Consider the following 21345-nt stretch of genomic DNA (forward strand, 5'->3'; position numbering starts at 1 on the left):
TCCAATAAAATTAAAACTCATAAATGTTGCATGCAGCACATCCTGAACGTCTTAAAATACCACATCTTATAGTTAAATATTTGAAAAATATGGAAAATTTGACTATGCATGTGCAGTGACATCGTGGATACTTCAGAACCTATCAAAGTCATGATTGCTAGTCAATAGAAATTGGTTTTAACATCATCAAACATGGAAGAATGTGGAAGTATGAACCATGATTGGCTGCCAGGCATTTTGGCCCGTTATTAAATTGTCTTTTTCCATTTTTCATCATATAATGTAAGCTTATTTTGGACTAATTTTCTACTATTTAATATGCATTTTGTGAATGCTATACACATTCACAGTATCGAGAAATGCTAAGAAAGTTTTCCCTATTTCGTGCATCTCTGAAGACTGCAGACTCTAGGTAATGTGACATTGCAGCCGAAAGCACTCCATCCATACCCTTGCACAGGGGGAATAGAGAAGAGGGAAAAGTGAGGGTAGGTAAACAGAGCCATTAGAGGCAAATCTATTTCTGAAGAAAACAAAATCACATCATCAAACAAGAGAAAAAGAGAAATATGATCCTGCAGCCCTTTGGGCCCGGCGTAGCAATGATAGCGGACTATGGCATTTGTCTTTATCAGTCTGCCTTGAGGGAGAAAGAACTCTGGTGTGATGGTGTGAGAATAAAAAGAGAATGAGAGAGACAAGGAAAACAGAGCATTGTGTCTTATTTACAAAGAGTGACACACATTTCTTACTTTTCTGATTTCATGAACAGCTTGTGTGTGATTATTATACCTCCTTTCATACATCCATTGCATTTTCATTGTTTTCAATCATTTTTAAAATATAACAGAGTGAAGGTCCAAAAGCTTCTTCAGCTCTGGGCCGCATGGAAAAAGCCTCTTGCGTGAGAGGTGAAACGTCTTCAACCTTTCTTACAAGTCCAGTAGACTTTATTCAACACAGAGATCTAAGATGACCAGGATGACTGAGAGTCTCTACAAACAGAGTGAAGGTCTCTGTGGAAAGCCAACCGCATCATCATCAGTCATGACTAGCCTAGAGAGGCATACGCAGTTTCATCATAATGACAGGATTGACTTTCCAGATTGTATCCTTTCTAGGTGACGTTTGATTGTTTATCCTGCTTTGCAATAGCAGGACAAAATAAAATTTGCTTTTTCTCTTGAAAAAGATACATAATGTTAAAAAATCTATAGCCATGCTTCTACTTTGCTGTACCAGCTCAGTTTTACTCAGGTCATTTTTCATTTTCTATGAGTTTTTTTTAAATTTATTTTTAGTTCTTTTAGTTCTCCTAAACATACAAATGCAATTGGTTCCAAGAGGCTGCTTGTAAGCTGAATTGTTTGTAAGTTGTTTATTAAATTTCAATCTATAGTCACCATTTGAGGTCATTTAAATGCCATCACTACTTTAATTATAAAAATAATATTCCCTAAGACTTATCAGAAACAATTACAGGACATTAAAAGAACACATAAATGAAATAAAATAAAGTACAACCACAATGTAACTTTGATATCTGATAACCTCTGCTGAATGTCCTTGGGGGGGTTACAGAGGCTAAGCCAAGCTTTAAGCCACTGAGGTATTCCACCGCACTTATATGAAGGATTTGCTTCCTTATAATCAAAAGTCGGACATACCATGCTTGATTACTCTATTTTATTATCAGTATGTTTCTCAGTTAATTCAACCAATAGTTAACATCAAATAGCAAATATTCAGAGTTCAGCGTTCACCAGTCAAAAAAACATGTCATACTTCCAGGCAGAAACCTAACCCAGCCAACATTGGTACCTTAATCATTTAGCTCCTACGGATGGACAACCCCGTCAATAATTTAAAAAAAAGAAAAGAAATAACAGGCAGGGTGTGACAGCTTTCTTAAAGGTAGCCAGTCTATAGTCTACATTTCTGACTCAAACTTCCAACCGAACCCGAATTGTCGGTAGTCTCGATGCTCACAAATATCCCCATGCACAGAAATACATTGTACATTTGTTTGTTCTTTTTTGGAAACTTCTTCTTTCCTTTTGGCTTTTCCCTTCAGGGGTCACCACAGCACCCTGTCTTCTGCATCCTCTTCTCTCACACCAACTACCTTCATGTCCTCTTTCACTACATCCATAAACCTCCTCTTTGGTCTTCCTCTAGGCCTCCTGCCTGGCAGTTCAGAACTCAGCATCCTTCTACCAATATATTCACTATCTCTCCTCTGGACATGTCCAAACCATCTCAGTCTGGCCTCTCTGACTTTATCTCCAGAACCTCTAACATGTGCTGTCCCTCTGATGTACTCATTCCTGATCCTATCCATCCTGGTCACTCCCAGAGAGAACCTCAGCATCTTCATCTCTGCTACCTCCAGCTCTGTCTCCTGTCTTTTCCTCAGTGACACTGTCTCTAGACCAAACAACATCGCTGGTCTCACCACAGTTTTGTACACCTTTCCTTTCATTTTAGCTGAAACTCTTCTATCACACATCACACCTGACACTTTCCTCCATCCGTTCCATCCTGCCTGTACACGCTTCTTCACCTCTTTTCCACACTCTCCATTGCTCTGGACTGTTGAGCCTAAGTACTTAAAATCCTCCACCTTCTTGATCTCTTCTCCCTGTAACCTCACTCTTCCACTTGGGTCCCTCTCATTCACACACATGTACTCTGTCTTACTGCGGCTAACCTTCATTCCTCTCCTTTCCAGGACAAACCTCCACCTCTCTAGCTTCTCCTCCACCTGTTCCCTGCTCTCACTGCAGATCACAATGTCATCTGCAAACATCATAGTCCATGGAGATTCCTGTCTAACCTCGTCTGTCAGCCTGTCCATCACCATAGCAAACAAGAAGGGGCTCAGAGCTGATCCCTGATGCAGTCCCACCTCCACCTTGAACTCCTCTGTCACACCTACAGCACACCTCACCACTGTCTTACAGTCCTCATACATCTTACAGTCCTCATACATCTTCTTTGGACACGTAATAGGGTGATATTAAAAAAAATTAGATACCAAATGTTAGAAAACCTATTAAAAATTTGAGTAGGGTTGTGTCGAGTTGAGTAGGTACCATGAAACAAGAACTTACTTAAGATGACCTCAAAAGCAGATGAGAATGATTATTTGAAATGGATATATAATTAAATCTGCCTCAACAACAGTTAATACATAACAGGAGTTGGGACACACTATGATTAATCTGACATCAGCATTTGCAATGATGATGGTAAAATGCTACCTAGTGCTTACTAGTGCTTTATTATGCTAACATGTGGTGAATAGCACCAAAAACTGGCTAGAATTTAGTTTTTTATTTGCTTAAGTTTTACAATAAATTAATTGACCAGTTAGAATTTTGACACAATGATGACATGAACAGTCAAGAGTTCACCAAATTTAAACGAACACCCTGAAAAAGATGTCCACTTGCTCGAGATTGAACCCTCAGGGATTAATATGTTTTGGATGAATGAGAATCTATACCAACACCTCAACGCTATTATGATTAATCCATAGGAGTTCATTGATTCACCAATCTATCACATGCCCGGTGGGTCTTTTCACTCAAAATGACAAATTTGAGTTGCGCTAGAAAAAAAATTAAGGAATAAGGTGTCCATAAAGCTCATTGGACATCATCGCCTGTGGACTATTAATTCCTGCTCAAAATCATTGGTGGTCCATATTGTAGTTTTGACAGAAGTTGCGATGTGATATATACAGTGACATTTTCATCCTCGGAGCAATGCCTGGCTAAAAAACAATAACAGCAGAATAAATACTGACATTGCATTTTCACCTCCAAAAAAGAGGTCACTGTCTACCTTACCCCTTGGTTGGGCTGTATTATCGCCTGTTTACCAGTTTTCATAGCTAATGCCGCATCCTTCCAGATGGTTAATCATTTCATCTTTCTGTCTGTCATTTTTCTTTTACTTGTCTGTATTATTATTGTTTTTAATATCTGTCCAAGTGGGTATGCTGTGATGGAAGCCTATTTGTGCTACAGTCAGACACACAGCTATTTAGTGGCTCTGCTCTTTTCTTTTCTTCTCCTTCTGTTCAGTTTGAATACCCCAGGGAAATTTGGCTGTGACTGTGATTTCTTTGTTTTGCTGACCAGTTTTTATTTTTCTTCATCAGTCTGCAGTTTGCCAAGATGCTGTCACTCATTTTGATTTCTAATTGTCTCGAAAGTGTTTTTAGAGTGGTGCTGTCTGAAATCTCTTCAGCTTTGTGCTCATCAAAAAATATCTAACTTTAATTTTGAAATACTGTATATGCCACATGTTGTTGTTTTTTACCTTCTTCATATTTTTCTTCAATATTTTTAATGTATGCTTGCATTTCCTCCAGTTAAGAGTGTCGACTATTATATTTTAGGCATAAAGAATTTAATAAATGATAAGCAAAGGATTCCTAACATCTGAGCAATATGTAGCAGAAGGGAGAGGGTGGGACAGTTAATGCCAACAACTTAACTCTGTGCCAATGCTATCTGAGAGAAACAACAACACAGATTTCTGCAACTTGTCATCTATGTGCCATCTGGACTCAATTGTAAGACTCAAGTGTCTTCAAAGGACACAAGTAAAGAAGCTTTAACTCTGTTCACTTAACATAATAAAGCAAAAGATCCTCAAAAAACTCAAGAGTAATGACAAGATAAAATGAAAAAAAAAAAACAGTCAATAATGATTTAGATGATGATGGTTATGGCAATAATCATCATCAGTGTCATCGTGCTGGGGTTTTGTACTTCTGCTGTCTGGGCAATTCAGGATTCAAGATCTCAAATAGTGAAATTGTCAAATTGTGGAGTAATGGTGATGGATACGGCAGTGCCAGTTGCGCTTCTTATTTTAGCTCAGCAAGAGTGAATAATGAGGATCTTCCTTCTCTGCCTCTCCTTCTGCCCTTTGATTCAGGTCAGAACTTTGCATTTCCCCCAGTGGCTCTATGGGTAACTGTTGGTCTGGCTGTTTGTCTACTGGTACTGCTCATTGCTCTGGCTGCTGTCTGCCGCAAGAAGATCAAGGAGAGCTGTGAGGAGGCCAGGAGAGAAGGTATGGCAAATGGAGGAGTGCTGGTGCTGGTGTTCATGTTGACACCAGCACAGATAACATAAGGAGTAAAATGAATTGATGATGACTTCTGGAAATCTATATTTATTTCTCAAAGTTTGACAACTGCATGTGTTTGGATTGTCTTGTCTTGAACAGATATGAAACATTAATCTCCAAGCAGCACAAAAAAACGAAGCAATAAGATTGTTTTCTGTTTTGTAACTTTTATTAATCTATTGCATACGCAGTTCAAGAACCTACTGAATAATTGATACTAACCTATCAGGCTATCAGGCCCTGAAAACCTTCCCCGGTGCTTTCTTTAAAATGCATATGGTTTCCTTACAATTGCCAAAGTTTCACCTGGAAGATGATGTTGTATACTGTCACTTTTCTGCATCATGTGGGAACTGTCGCTAAAGTGAGAAACATAGCACATAAAACAGTGGTAAGTGTGCTGCTCAAGGAACTTTGACAATGGAGAAAGAGAGCTATTTAATGTTCAAGCGTCAGCTCCAATGATGGGACATCTGCAGTATATTCAGAAAACAGGAACATCATCACTTGGGTCTAGTAATTAGTGGTGCAGAATAGCTGAGGGTGCCTGGAAGTGCAAAGAGAAAAGTTTTGAAATGACATAGATCGTAGAGGGCCACCAGCTCTGCTGTAATGAGATCTGCTCAGAGTGGAGGAGACATTTAAATAAAGGTCAGCCAGTGTCTGCAACAGGGCCCAGAGGTCTGAAAATAAATATGGAAGTCACACAGACTCAGAGTAAAGAGTAAATAGCTCCATGGAACACATGACATCAATTGAAATGGAAAGGTAGAAATATACTGCAGGTTCTCTCGTGGGAAAAAGCGCAAAGATTTCGAGGGGTTATTGTATTTAGTGGAGTGGATGAAGAGCTGGATTTCCCATCTGCAGTACTAACACCAAAGACAGAAGTGATTTTATGGTCATCCATTGCACACTTTGTTGAAAAGTTAAGTCTTATTCTGCCACTTCCCAACAATGCTTCTGCATTCTGCTGTATATCATGCACTTTTTATAGCTTGATATTATATGATTGTGGATGTGGAAGAGCTTCAAAAAGGTTTGTTCGGCCCATATCCAGAGTTGTGTTGAGGGCAGGAAGCAGGGAAGTGCAATGTAATTGTGGTTGTCTAATCTTTTATTGGTGTCCACGGTATGGCCAAATTGAAGTTGACTCTCTTTGCAGAGTCCGGGTAGCAAGGGTGGAAGGGTCAGTTGAAGTGGAGAAGGGAGGAGTAAGTCATTTTTCTTCGTTGTCACAATGTATGTGGAGAACAAGAAGGTGTATCATAACAGGGAAGAGCAGGTTGTGGTTTTGCGGCTGGAAATGAAAGCTAAGTTCCAGGGACAGTGGTATATCTCAAAACCAGCATCTTCTCATCCTTACATAAGACTAAATATTTTATATACATTCACTATCAAGGGACACTGTTCTATTTCTCTAAAGCTCATTTTACATTTAGATGAGCGTATAATTCAATCAGTACTATGCTTGAAGATCTCATGTAAGTGACAAATCTCCCCCATCTAACAAATTAAATTCATGAGAGAAACAGTGTTTCCTCATGGGGATTGTGCCAATGCATGTATCTCACTGGTTTTAACTCTTCAGTTTACCTTGGACAAAATACTGGAATTATTCATTGCTATTTTTAATCAAGGGTTCATTGATAGATTGAAAGGCAGAGAACATGCACTAAAAGTTGCACAGCAGAGAAACTGCTAATATGTATGAAGGAAGAAGGCCCCATTAGTTTTACGGTGGCAATAAGGAACTAATTTTGTCCATTAAAAAAAATCATACTCTTACAGTTATGCACTCCAGGTTTATTCACGAGAGCCAGTTACTTCTGTTTCATGTGAATTGTCCATGAAGACACAGCAGTGGAAAAAAGATGTTCTGCAGCAATGGTGCACCACTTCTATGTGGGCAGAAGGGAGGATGATGAGGAATAGTAACACCCTTCTGACTTCACAGATGAACGGTTTCTGACCCTGGCTTTCTTGTCTTTTATGTGGTCGATCCAGCTTTAACACTAAGGTCATAACCATCCTTTTTTACCCCCCACACAATTGGGATCTGAGCAATAAGGGCATGCAATTGTAACATTTTGATGTACAAAGAAAGCAGCTCTCACTCCCTGCCCCGTGGACGCCCTCGTTTTCACCTTGACTGTAAGGTGCCTTTAAAGAGCCAGTGTCTCCTGCCCCCAAGGTATTTCTGCCTCTGTCACAAACGAGGCAGCCATTTGTAAGTGTTGAATAAAGCAGCGAAGGTAAACAGGCTTGCACTTCTTTGTGGATGTTTCATCACAGTTGTGAAGCTGAAAAGTAGTTTCACCCATTTCTTTTTCCAAGGTCCTTTCACTTTCAGAGTATAAAAATTATTAACATGTTTAATGTAATGTTATTCTGCAACTTTAAAGCGAAGTAACCAATGTGCAGAGGGAAAGAAATCATCAGTCACCAAACTCACATATCAGACTGAGGAATGATCATCATTAGAATTTGTCTGGGACTGTGAATGCTATGGTTTTTTTATTTGACTAAACTAAGGGCTTTTAAATCTGGAAACTAAGATGATGCTGCAGCAGTAATAATTTTATATATTTCATACATGATTTACTTCCGGCAACATGGTGGCGCAGTGGGAGGTGCTGTCACCTTACAGCAAAAAGGTTCCAGGTCCTTCTGTGCAGACTATCTTTAGGTTCCCCGGCTTCCTACCACTTCCTAAAACATGCAATTTAGGTGGTTAATTCATGTCAAATTGCCCGTAGGCGTAAATAGTTGTTTGTCTTTCTTATGGCTCTGCCGTGCACCGGCGCCGCACCCAGATTGTCCCCTACCTCTGGCCCATAGTCAGCTAGGATAGGCTCCATCAATCCCCGTGACCCACAAAGGTGGAGAAGAGGAGAAAATTACAGTTGTCTCATCTACAAGAGGATGGCTGGATGCATGAATGGATGGATGATTTACTTCCTCAGAAGATTATAGGTCTGTTGTCAAAGTTGAGGAAAATGAATAGTGTTACTTTGACATTTTATTTTGTACAATTCTAAATTTAATCTTCTGTATTACATGTTGAAGCTGAATTGTGCTAAAAATAATGTCATAGAATTAGTATCACTCACCTCACGTCTAATTTTAGCCTGTATGCTTATGCACACATGTACAATATGTCACATGTGGATGTCAGTGTGACAGCATATCGCTGAGTTGCTTTTCTAAGTCAGTTGACAACGGGTTTTCAGAGAGCCAGAAGTTAAGGCCTAATGTGATTACTGTCTTTGCGAAAGGGCTGGATAAAAGGTTAAGGGGTGTGTATGGCTCTGCATGTATGTGTGTCTGTAAGATATGGTGGGGGTGCCATTGTGTGGATTCTCATCATCATACAGCTCTCACTGCAGCTTGTCCTTTGAGCTCTGGAGGATCAGCTTACCATGAGCTTTTGATGAATTGACTACACTGTGTGCTGCATCTGTACTGTGGTTCTCACTGATAATGACTCCTCTGTCTTCCCACAGCTGAGGAGGCCAAGGAGCTGGAAGAAGAGGAGTCAAAAATAGGTCAGCAAATCAACACCTGGTCAAGCCTGTGTGTACAGAGAACGCTGCATGTTTTAGCTAGCTCTGCAGCTGCATTGGTGCTAGTTAGGAAACAGCATTGCTTCAAAGAAATCTCACATCATTTTACTCTAGATGCTTTTGAGACATTTTAATGTGTTCAGTCTGTGTTCCATATAGCTTTACAGTAATGCAAATCTGGGAACACTGCCAGGAATGGACAACAGTGAATTTTATCCACTGAAGACAAATAGAAAAGAATTAATGCTCTGCATTGGACCAGAATGAGCCCTGATCAGGTTGAATAATTCTTTACATGAGCACAATACCTAAACCTTGGATAAAATAGAGTTGTATTATAACACATCTACTAAAGCTTTGAAATGACAAAATGCTCACAGTATAATTTATGTTCAGGAAATCCAGGTGTCTGGATGATGGAGGCACAGAGCAAGTAACTAAGTAGCATGAGTGCATGTGAGAAATAAGTCCAGCTCTGGGCACCAAATCTTTTGAACAAAGCAAACAACTGGCGTTATTCCTCTGCTGTGTGTGATTTAAGACGAGGGAGAGAGAGAAGAGTGTACTAATTTAGTGATGCCAACAAGCTGTTTAACGTTACACATTACCCCAGAGCTACAGCTATAACTGTCTTTAAATTAAATGCTAACAAGTTCCATACATTCTAAGCTGCACAGAATGCAAGAATGAGACAATGGCTTTGACATGAACTCCACACAACTGATCTAGTACTGAGCCAAACTGATTTGCCTTCACTATTTTGCTCTTGGTAGAAATGTAAAGAATTAGTTTAACATCCTGGTGTAAATCCGGTGGATGTGGTTGACACTTAAAACTTTTTTATAATGAGCAAGCATGTATTTTGAATGATTTTGCACAATTTCATGTTTGACAAGTCTGTCTTTCAGATCTTAATAGTTAAACTTACTAAATGACCGCAGTGCCTGGAAGTTTTTTCAACATTTTAAAACGTTTCCATTTGCTAAAGAGACATTTCACAGCTGTTTCATGAAGAATATTTAAATGGGGTGTATGAGCAAGAATAAGTGCGATAAATGGTGCTTTAAATTTAATGGTGATAACCTCATGCCAGCATGTAAGTAGTGGTGGCAACATAATAGTGATTTACCAACCATGATTCAGAAAAAAAGAATAATTGGACCTAGCTCTTCCATTTAAACTGAATGCTATTGGCAACCTGTTACATACTCACAGCTACAATGCCGACAAGCTCACCATGTATATACTATACTCTTACTTACCATTACTGTGAATGTGTGCCCCTTTGGCAGGGACAAGAATGATGCTGAATTAATTGTGATTCCTGAATTATTCACTGCATTAAGAAGCAGAGCATGGTTCTTTTGCCTTCCATCCATTTGACTACATCTCACATTCTTGAGCAGGTCTCCCTCAAGTGTTAATGTCATTAGCGTTTATTAATATATTTCCTTCTTTAGTCCGATTGAATTATTCAGTCTTTCTATGAACAGTAATGTTAATACCGTGTGATTTTAATAAGATGAGAAGTGAAGTAAAGTGACTAGGGACAATGACTTTTATTCTCTAATGCCTCGCTCATGAATATTTCAGATGTGCAGCAAGAAAAAGGGTCAGCAATCCAGCCGACAGTGAAAGTCCATACTCCAGTTTTAAGTAAAGGTGTAGGGCAAAGAGTAGCAGAGCTTTGAGACCATGTTATGTCTACTCCAGTCACAACACAGCAGCCTCCCGATGTTATCCATGCACCTGGGTGATCCAGGTGGATGTTGTGGGTAGTGAGCTGTTGAAGTCAAGCTAATGGCTCAACTTTCTGAGATCACTCTGTAAGCACTCCAGACAGGCAGCTTTGTTTTACCATCTGGCTCCAATTGTGCTGACAAAGACCAAGGTTCCTGCATGAGACAAAGGAGCTGAAATGAGCCCTACTTTAATAAACCCAGGACGATGAGGAGCCACGTTTGTATGTTATCTTAATGAGCTGTCCAAAGGAGAGTGCACCCCTTTCAAAACAACCCTGATTTGAACAATAACCAGTGATAACTAAGGGCTTGGGCATTCATTTGCAGTGGAGTATGATCCTTTGTTGCCTTTACAGCAAAGATAGACTGTATAATGTTTAGCAAACAGTGGAGCTTAAATTCTGGATTTAATTTGTAAGCGCTGCCTCCAACAGCAACCCCTTTGCATATATAAACACTTACTCATAGGTCTGCACATGCAAGGAGATGTGCACCACACACACAGAAAGAAGTGTCGTACTAATAATTTATACCTGCATATGGTGATGTGTGCATGTGTGCAGATCTGGCTGGCTTCATCCTTCATCTTTCCAACTCCAGCCTGAAGTGAGTTTAGTAATCTTAGCTTGATGTGATGTTTAAAGGGGGTCATAGTCACGCAAGCACAGCTCCTCCTGTCAGAAGCTAGTTTTAGTTTGTGACAATGAGGTCTAGCCCCTGTCTGCCTAAATCCTGGACTCCAAGGCCTTAGCCACAAAGCCCCTGGAAGGGACCATTAGTCGGTGGCCCAGTTTTTCCGAGAGAAAGAATTGTCAGAGAGACCAATTCGACACGTCCCTGAAAAATGAGCTCCATGTAAAATAAGGTTTTATTAGCCCTTCTTAACCGAGTTGAGTCCCTTGAAGTGGAAGGGTTGGTAATATCAAGCATATTAAAGTTGATAGAGAAAGAAGCCCCAACCTTCACCATCCCATGACTTCTTGGTACCAAGGCCACCACTGAAAGATTGATGACTGTTGCTAAAATCATATTAAGAGCCTCAGGTCCGGTAGCTCATCATCCTAAATGCGTTAATTTTTAGAAGCTAGCTTGCTAAGGGTGTGTAAAGGTGACTCTTGAGCAGACAGACAGAAACAAGGACAGCTGTTCCAGTCAAAGTCACCTCTGAGCTCATTATAGCCCCACCTGTCCTGCCTAGTGTGTCATTCACACAGCAATGAAAGGACATGTTGGCATCTTTTTTTTTTTTTTTTTGAAGAGGTCCACTTTAATGAAAATATTGACATTTGGTAACGCTATGAGTTGCTTTACTATAGCTGCTGTACCTGTAGCTCATAAAATTATCAAAAGTAGACCTTGTAAGATGTCTATCTTCCAAATTGACACTATCATGATTCAGAACCGATTATTGAATTGACAAATAGATAAGGTGGCACTACTTTCACTGTTGTGCTCCAGTTGTCAAACAAAACTCGACTCATCCTTAATCCCCTGGAAATATGGTAAGTAATTGACAGATAAGATTAACCCTCTGCTGCATTTTAATAACTGAACTTTCACAACACCACTTCATGTACTCATTGATTTGAAAGCAAATTTTAAGTCCTCCAGCCTACTAGAGAACAACAAACGATGGTGAGGCAGAAATGTTCCGCACTGTTATTAACGTGATGTCTCCAGCAGTGGAGAGCAGTCTCTCCAATACACTATTAGCTTCAGGGAAACCCATCACTGTCCAGTTCAAGACACTTAACTGTTGTAGAAACAGTTAAGTTATTTCTTCACCATAAAATTGATTAAAGCCTGTTGGTCAGCCAGTCTCTTTTCTTGCTCCCTGAGTTCATTGCTCCACTAACATTAGCTTAGGTCTCATTTTGAGGATGTATTTAAAATTAACTATTGTTTACTCTTTTCCCTACAGACCTACAGGTTCTGTTCCATCAATTTATTAAAAAAAATGATCCCCGAAATTCTGGATACCTAGGCCATGCTGCCCACTAAGCCTAAGTTGGGCAGTAAGTCTGAGAAGATATTCAGTAACTAAAACAATTGTATTTTCTAAAATCAAGGTAAATTCCCTAAATTCCTTAAACATTATCTTAAACTCTAATGTTCGACCTCTACCAGGCATAGAGCAATGCTATTATGAACCTAGGTCATTTTGTTCAGTTGACGGGGGTGATATCAACAAAGAGAAGGAAAAAAGAGACTACAACATAAACACCGTAAACAAACATAGAATTTTTTTAATGTGATAACATTTAATGCAAAAGAAAATGTTCTATTTTGGTATAATATTACATAGTGCACCCTTTTGTTTGTTGCTCTTTTCATTTACTCACTTCACTTACAAGCTCAATTTAATCCACAAATTGTTGAGGTCATCGCTCACTTTAATAATTGCATATCGAAAAAAAAACAAAACAAACTTAAAATACAAGGGATTGCCTACCGATTGCTCTTTAGAAAGTTTCGCTCCACATTCTTATTACATAACCCAGTTTAATAGACCTGCAGGTCAAAAACATACCATCCCACATCGCCATTGGAATTGAGAAGGCCTTGGAAAACAGCCTCAGGCAGCTCAGCTTGACATGCTCTCTTTTCCCTGGCACTACACACTCATCCACTGGGCTCTCCCAACGGTCACACATTACTGACTAAAGATATGTAAATAGAACATTCATGTTGCCTTCATTATTGGATGTGGGTCACTGGATAACTTCAAGAGCACTAATTAAAAGAGCTGCATGCACACAACTGCTTAGTAGATGTGCATACACACAATTCAAGCACAGCTAGCGTGTTCCTTGCTAGTTCTGCACCTTGCAGTAATCTACACGTCATTTATTATGTTTTCTTCAAGGACTCTGCACTCCGAGTGGTACTGCTATGCTGTTGAAGGCCAACGATCACGAGGTGACATGCTGGATAATAATGAGAATCATCAACCTCCTAAGCGAATCGTGTTGATTTTTCAAATCGTGTTGTATCACATACAAGATGTATCACTTAGATATTATCTTTATTTGCCCCTTTCTCTTGTTATTTGTAACACATCACGCTTCAACATTAAAAAGTGCTAGGAGACTGCAGTTGTTGAGGAACTTTTGCTATCCTCTGCCTTGAGTTTGAGTAGGAATTTATCAAGAATGAGTCTGTACAATGAGCTGCATTTGCAATCTCTCAGAGGTTATCTACTGGTCTGTGAGGAAAAGGCAAGCTGATTATTGTCAGACACGATAGCAGGAAAAATAATGACTCCTGAATCATTTGAAATAATGAGTGTTGTCACAGTTAATAAAAGCAGTCAAAGCACTCTGTGCTGCGCATCACAACAAGAGGCCAGTCCCACCTCTGGCTGGTTTGCATATTAGATAAAGGTAACATTGTGAGGAATGTTATTGTGAGAGGACAGGGGTTCTTTTGGGCTGAAGGCAATTAGTTTCCCAGGATGTTTCCCCCTGTAAAGAAATTTACATCCACCCCCTCCTTTCTTCCCCTTCTGTCATGTAATCTACACTCCTCTGACAGCACAGGCAAGGCCCGATGAGAGCGTGCCTATCCATCTCACTTCCACAATATGCCTCCCCTGTTTGGTTCCACATGAGCACTCAGCTGCTGTGACTAATTAAATAAAGTGCTGTGCCCTCTGCTTCCTGTTAGCCATGGCAAGGGTGGTGATGGAGCAGAGCAGGAGGGAGCTAAAGAAGACATGATAACAACTAGTCTGTAATAATGCTGTGGTCCATCACACAATAGACATGAATTCTAAGCTGATTTTGCCACAAACAATTTAGACTAGTTGTATTGATCACGAGTCTTTCAACGATGCAATTATTTGAGCTTGTATTCATTGTTGTGTTTTTTATTTCTTTTTTTTCTTTAGCAATGACCCTGCTGAAAAGCTAAGTTCAACCAAATCATGGTGAGTATACATCTTTTTTTTGTGACTTAGGCATCACATCTTATTTCTTCTCATCATAATTGAGTGGTATCCTCAGCAGTAATGCTCTGGAGGACACAGTTTCTCTGGAGGCCAGGATAAGTGCTGCTCTAATAAGGCTCTGCTGCATTAATTCAGGAGACAGTCAGGAGTATGAGAAGTCTTGACATTTTGTTTTCAAAACCGACGGGGTCATTTGCTGATATGTCTATTTCTTTTTATCTGCCATGCAAACATAAATTTCCTCGCTGTCTCGAAGTGATTGTACAAGTATGACTGCAGTAAACAATTAAGGTGTGAGTCAGGCAGCCTGTTGTTTCTTTCTGTCATCTGTCACTGTCATCATCATCATCATAGAGATTTCAACATTCCATTTTCATCTCGTGAGAAGCCACAGCATGAAATTTTAGTCTTGTCTTACATCATTAGCTTAATAGAATCCTTTTGCTATAGTAATACAGTATCCATCCATCCATCCATCCGTCCGTCCATCCATCCATCCATTTCCGCTTGTCCTTGGGGGTTGAAACAAAAGAGGTGACATTCGTAACGTTCCTTTCTCTGACAACATGTTCAGGTTCTCTTTGGGGAGTGGGGGATCCCATTATGTGCGAAAGCCAGACCAAATATGTAATCCCTCCAACATATTCTTGGTCTACCACATGCCTGCAAATCCTCCAGGGGGAGGCGCCCGGAAGGCATTCTTATCAGATGTGTGATGCACTTTTACTGGCTCTTTTCAATGCGAAGGAGCATGTGCTGTACTCCAAGCTATCTTTGGGTGTTGGCGCTGCATGCCCTTCCTAATTTGCAACCAACACACCCTACAAAGCAATATCATCTTGCAACGTGTATCCGTAATCTTTTTCTTTCGGTCACTACCCACAGTTCATGTCCAGAGTAAAGGATGGAACTGATCAATGATGTTAAAATGAGAGTTTAGATTTATGGCCCAGTTCTCTCTTCACCATGACAAAATAATACAGATCCCTCAACACTGTTGATGCCTCTCCAAGCTTCCATCAGCCATTTTAATTTCCACTCGACGGAACAACAACGCCATCAATTTTAAACTTGCCTTGTGCAAGCACAGCCTGAAGAACACACAACAAGTGATAACTGGTTTTAAAACAATATCTCAATGCTTTTTGTTGGGTGCCAATCTTGATGTGGTTTGCGTTTACAAGAAAAACCCAATCGATTTGAAGCAATACTGGAAGAGATTAACACATTTTCTACTTACAGGGATGTCTCATTTAATGACATGAACAATACGAACCGCATATTGCTAATAGAGATGTCCCCTTCACAATAACAATGACAAGTTGCACACCCCAACTACGGTTGAAGTGACACTTGCACAATAGTTGACCTTTTTTTCCTGGTGAGGCTGGTTGAACTGACATTGTCACTAAAAATGGGTTCCCTGCTAAAAGATCAGCTCCATTTTTAGTTGTAATTTTTTTTTGAAGAATTGCACCTGCAGCCATAACCTCAACTTCATCCTCTCACACTATCTATTAAATTAAATGTGGTATAATCCTGACTTGATGAGTCTTTTATTAGTAATATTCTCGTTCTGCAAAATTATTTGAATACAACACAATAAAAATGTACGAGCCAAAGAAGTGTAACAAAAAAGGAATTCGAGATAACTCTGACAATAAACCTTGATCTTTTCTCATCAAAAAATGGTTCCTATAGCAATGTTAACTTCAGTACCTTTTACAATGTGATTTTAAATCAAGGATCGGAAAACGTTTTAACTTGCAGGCCAAAATCTGATCTTAAATTTGACGTATGGGCTGAGCCAGGAACAGATGGATGTATTGTTTGTTCAAACTAATATAAATGACATGTAAAACCCATTACATGAAAGAGTTTGGCCTTTATCAGGTAGCACAGCATGAATGCACCAATCTCGCCGTTGTCTAGTTGCATTGTCTAGTTGTCTGTTGCATGTCTAGTTGCACAGATCGAAGGTGATGGCTAACTTGGATGTGTGACAGGCTTTGTTGATGTTCCTGACACTATGTCTGCTCATAGGTTGAGCCACACCTATGTGGCTCAACCTATGTAGCTTTGTTAAGTGAAGCATTAAGATCATTCAGTTTGAAAGAGTTAAACTTCTTTAAGACAGAGTCAGACTGAGGATCAATCAGTTCCAATTGAGCTCCTGTGGTGTTCTTTTAGGGTCTTGTGGCAGAGGACAACACACCAGTTGAAATTACTTTTTTTTTTTTAAATCAGAACTGATGGCAGAATTCCCCGTGCAGGTGGTCCAGTGATTTGCATGGCTAGTGTGGGGAAATGAGAAAAATACTGAATTGAAATTTGCTTGGATAATAATCAGCTTGGTTTTGAAAGATGTAATGTTTGTGTACATATGACGACAAACTTTTCCCTATAGCTTCATTTTTTATTTTTATTTTATTTTAATTTCCGGGGCGGCGGTGGCTGAGTGGTAGAGCGGGTCGTCCAATCTAATGCTTGTGTACATATGATGCACAAACTTTTCCCTATAGCTTCATGTTCAGCTCATTCATGTGCAAAAATACTGTATGTCCACATTAAATACACAAATCAAGTGTCTTCTTGCTTAGCTTGGGAAATTCCTGTTTAATTCCAAAAAGGCACTAATGTCTTCTTCTAGCTCTTGCACTTGTAACACTTTGTCCAAGTGTTACAAGCAGACATGAGAGTGAGAAAGTAAGTCCTGGTGATCTGCATCTGCTTCGTCCAGGAATGTAATAAACTGACAGTAGTGAAGTAACCTTGCTTGTGTAACTTTACCAGGTTTTACTCCTAGAATCAAGACATAATGTGGCTGCAATATAGACTTACACAGAGCTTCCTGATGAATGATGCAGTGAAGGAAAATAACATCCTGATCAAGTTTTTCCTCTTTCACTTCATCCTAGATTCCCAACTTTTTTTCTTTGTTTTTTTCTTTTTTTTAAATTTAAATTGGATGATCTATCCATAGTGACATTGACAGGTTTATTCCAACGTCGCTTACTTCTCTCAATGTCAGCAGACTCCTTAATATGCAAGTCCTCTCCCCGCCTTTTACCTTTCAGGGAATCCATGGTAAAAAAACCAAAACTCCCCAGTTATTTCAAAACTGTCTTTGATCCCTCCTTTAAAATATTGGAGCTAAACAATTTATTTTATGTTGTTACTTTCATCCAGTGCTGGTGAATATTGCCCGACGGTTTGTTTAATTCACTGGGTGTATCTTCATCAATCAGTCACAGTCCTTATGAACTGATTTTTTGCAACTTGCCTTTTCTCTCCGGACATAAGATACTTGCTGTCCCTACCATTCAAAAACTTGCTTTCGGAGAAATGCTTGCTAGCTTCTGCTAGTTTAAAAGCTAACACAATTTGCCTTGACTTTACTTGACTTTTGAATCGTAGTTTGTATGATTTTTTTTTTCTGAGTTAGAAGATTATCTGTCAACATTTGAGCCGTGGCTTCCTGTTATTGGGTTGACTGTTTGGTAGCATGGGTGGCGTGCTTTGTGCAATGTGATTGCTGATATTGTATTCTTTGAAAACCAAAACACTTTCTTGCTATATCAGCCATGCAGCTGTTGGCTGTACTTCAGTGAAAAAGTATTTTGTTGTCCACACTTTGTACTCGCTCTCTACTTGTCTTTTCTTATGTCCACTCATTTATACAAGACGACTCAAAGAATAAAGCAAAAAAGAAGAGCAATACACAACATGCCAAGAAAGGTCTGTAGTGTGCCACCTATTGGGGAAACACCAGTATTACAGGGAAACGTAAAAATGAATTAGCTTCGGTTGGCTGGATTAAAAAGCCCAGCGGGCCTTATATGGCCCAATGGCCAGAGTTTGCCCATGTCTGTTTTAGATGTCGGTATTATCTGTTATAGGAATATGCATTTCACTCAAGGTGCTCCAACTTTGATATATTAATGGAAACTGATTAAATTAAATTAAAACTATGCAAAGCAAGAAGGTCTGCTATTTAAAACCAACAGAGGACCTAGGACTGTTCTGTATGAACTTTGAATGTTGTTCAGAGTGTATCCCACAGTAGCCACAGTCAGCTGGGGGTAGTCTACAGTCCCCGGTCACCCTACACTGGATGAAACAAAAGAATGAATGGAACTGAAACTGACGTAGAGTATGTGAACGGTGGCCTTTATTGGTTTAGTGGACGACGGCCCCTTACAAACAACTGACAGAGAAAACTGATTTGATAACATGGAACAGAAACAGATTAGTAACTGGACTCCAGAGGTCATGTGGCAAATAAAAGTAAAAATATTTGTCAAAGCATGAGTCACATACTCTCAAGCATCTCTCAAGTGAACTGCATCCCACTCTGTTATGTGTTACTTTTTGCTGTGTGTGTGTCATTACGTGGAGGTGTTGCACTTTGCTTCAGTGTAGACTGACTCTCCCATTTAGAGAGGCTGACTAGTGGAGACTCATCACTCCACCTCCACTCACTCCAAATCATTGGGGTATTTATATTTCATACTGGGACAACTGCTCTTGACTTATTTGAATATTGAATCAGATTGTTAGTTTCTCAGAGAGTAAGGCTTTAGATTCTATTTAAGGCTGTGTAATCGCTGTATTCCCTCGTTTGTAATGACTCCACTTTCATAGATGGTGTCCTGAAGCAGTAGCGGAAATACAGTGGGAGGCAGGCGATCTTTACTGATACTGATTGGAGCCACAGTGCTGGCAGTGTTGGACACTATGACCCTTGGGAAGAGGAAGAGGACAGTCCCAGCACTGACCCCATATTCACTCAACCATTACTAGCCTATGTCAGGCATTATATGACTCTCTGGATAAAACATTCAGACCACAATTGGCCAAGAAACCTTCAGACCTTGGAGCTATTTTTGGGAAAGTCACAGCACTGCAACCAGAGTTGTGAAGGCAGAGAAAATACTTTTGTTCAAAGCTGTTACCTCAGAGGAGAAAATCTTTTTTTAAATCCTTGTTAAGACATAGATTTGTTGTTATTTGAAGATGATATTTCCAGAGGCACTCATCGTTTTTCGATTTGACAGATATTGAGCTTTTTTTGCGTCATTCTCTTGCTGGAATTACAACATGATAATGAGGCTGGTCTTTTGTCAGAAATCAAGACACAATTAACTGTTAATTCTTGAATGTTTCCTGCTGCTCAGGATAAGTTGAAAGGTATTCTGCTAATAAGGGAAAGCCACAGCTGTAGGCTGTACAACAGGACGGATTTGGTGTGTTGTGTTTATATTGTGTCCATGTCTCTACACAGTATGAACATGTATGTATTACAGAGAAACAGGGGATATAAACAGAATAATCTGTTGCATTATTGCCTCTAAGTCACAGTTACTTCAGTCTCACATCACCGTACAACATATACAAGCGGGTGTCTGTTCTTCCCTGTGTCATTGTCTCTTATTTTAGTGTCAGTTGTATGGATACCTTTTATTGCAAGGTTAGACATTGTTACGCTGAGCTGCAGGTCGCGCCCCCTCTGCCAGGGTGTATCAGGTCTGGGTGTGTCTCCCAGCTGGAAGGCTGGAGATTGAGTGCAAAAGGGGGAGGTTATCGCACAATCAGTGGAGCTGGAGACACTCACACAGAAGACAGTGAGGAGGGAGCTGTGGGAAGGAACAGTTGCGTTGTCTGGATGTGGGAAGAAGAGACTGCAGAATTCAACCTTGTTTCGTTTAGAATTTTTGTGCGTCTTTGCAGTTTTGCAGTGTGTTGTGGGTTAATCACGTGGTCAGGGTTAACTCTAATGTATTGAAGAAGTCATGTGCTTAAAGTGCAGGGTGAAATGTCATTTCTTTAATGTGGATGAAAGTTAAATTACAAACGTGCATTTTAAAGGAGATTTAAGTTAAAAGTAATTTGATAATTGTGATATTTGTATTTATGGAAGTTAAAAGCTGCCAAAATTTGTAAGGTTAAAATTGTTGAATGATGCTTTATATGTATTTAATTTGTTTGGGTGTTTTAAATTTGGGTATTTTCTACTTATTTTTAGGGTTAATTTCTTGTAGTTGAAATGGCTTAAAATTAGTTTTAAACATGTATTTGATTTTTGGGGTATATTGTTTGATTGTGGTTTTATTGGTTACATTTTTTCAAATTTTCTGTTTGTGTTTAATGGTTGTTTTTTTTCTTGTGTGGCCTAATGACTTTCAAATAAAAGAAAGAAAAAGTGGATTCCTGGTCATTGAGTGAATTCGAGTCCAATCTTCTGAAACAAGTACCCTTTCAAGTGCAAGGAACTGCAGTTTAAACCCTCACAAGAGTGAGAAGCATTTGACAGACATTTAGCGTGTCTTTATTATATGCTGAATGATCATTGCCATAAAAAAGTCATTTTATGTAACTAGCCAAACTAAAATCTGGCCAGCAGGAGTCAAACAGCGGACATTTGTCATTACTGTAGTATTCACTGACCTTCACCAAGACTATTAATGCTGAGTAATATCCTTCAAGCTCCCAATGCGGCACTGCTGAATCAACCTGGATCAATTATTCTAATATTTGTATGAAGGTTTTAGTATTGATTAATGAATTTATTAAAAGTGGCATATCTGGGCTAATGAAAGAAGGCCCTGTATTAAATAAAGTCATATTTAAAGTCAGGTGACACTTTATTTTAATAAACATTTGCCTTATTGATACATTTGTTCATTCGTGACTAATGTTAGTCTCAGTTTTATGGTTTCATTACCAGCAGCCCAGCACACATCACATATTATTGAGCTATCTGCAGCACACTCAATATCTTGTAGATTGCCCTCATTGCTCTGTTGCCATCTTTAGTGCCTTGGAATGACTGTGCGTTATCATAAATACTACATAGTGATCATTACAGCTACCAAGTGCATGTGGGAGCATAAACAAAAGTAAAAAATAGCATTGTGCAGTTAATAATGCTTGGAATTGG

At 39.4% G+C, this 21345-nt stretch overlaps 1 protein-coding gene across 3 annotated transcripts in view; it reads left to right on the plus strand.

Moving 5' to 3' along the window:
• cd276 (CD276 molecule) overlaps window positions 1-21345 on the plus strand; it is a 77212-nt gene that overhangs the window by 46488 nt on the left and 9379 nt on the right. For 2 of the 3 annotated variants that reach the window (XM_068318016.1, XM_068318025.1), the window contains exons 5-8: window positions 4954-5091; window positions 8655-8696; window positions 13323-13375; window positions 14346-14384. In XM_068318016.1, coding sequence (XP_068174117.1) covers window positions 4954-5091; window positions 8655-8696; window positions 13323-13375; window positions 14346-14351 — 239 coding nt within the window. In that variant the 3' untranslated portion in view covers window positions 14352-14384. The remainder of the gene's footprint in view (window positions 1-4953; window positions 5092-8654; window positions 8697-13322; window positions 13376-14345; window positions 14385-21345) is intronic. The other variant, XM_068318035.1, reaches the window with a different exon arrangement.

This window comes from Antennarius striatus, chromosome 1, assembly GCF_040054535.1.
Source record: "Antennarius striatus isolate MH-2024 chromosome 1, ASM4005453v1, whole genome shotgun sequence".
NCBI lineage: Eukaryota > Metazoa > Chordata > Actinopteri > Lophiiformes > Antennariidae > Antennarius > Antennarius striatus.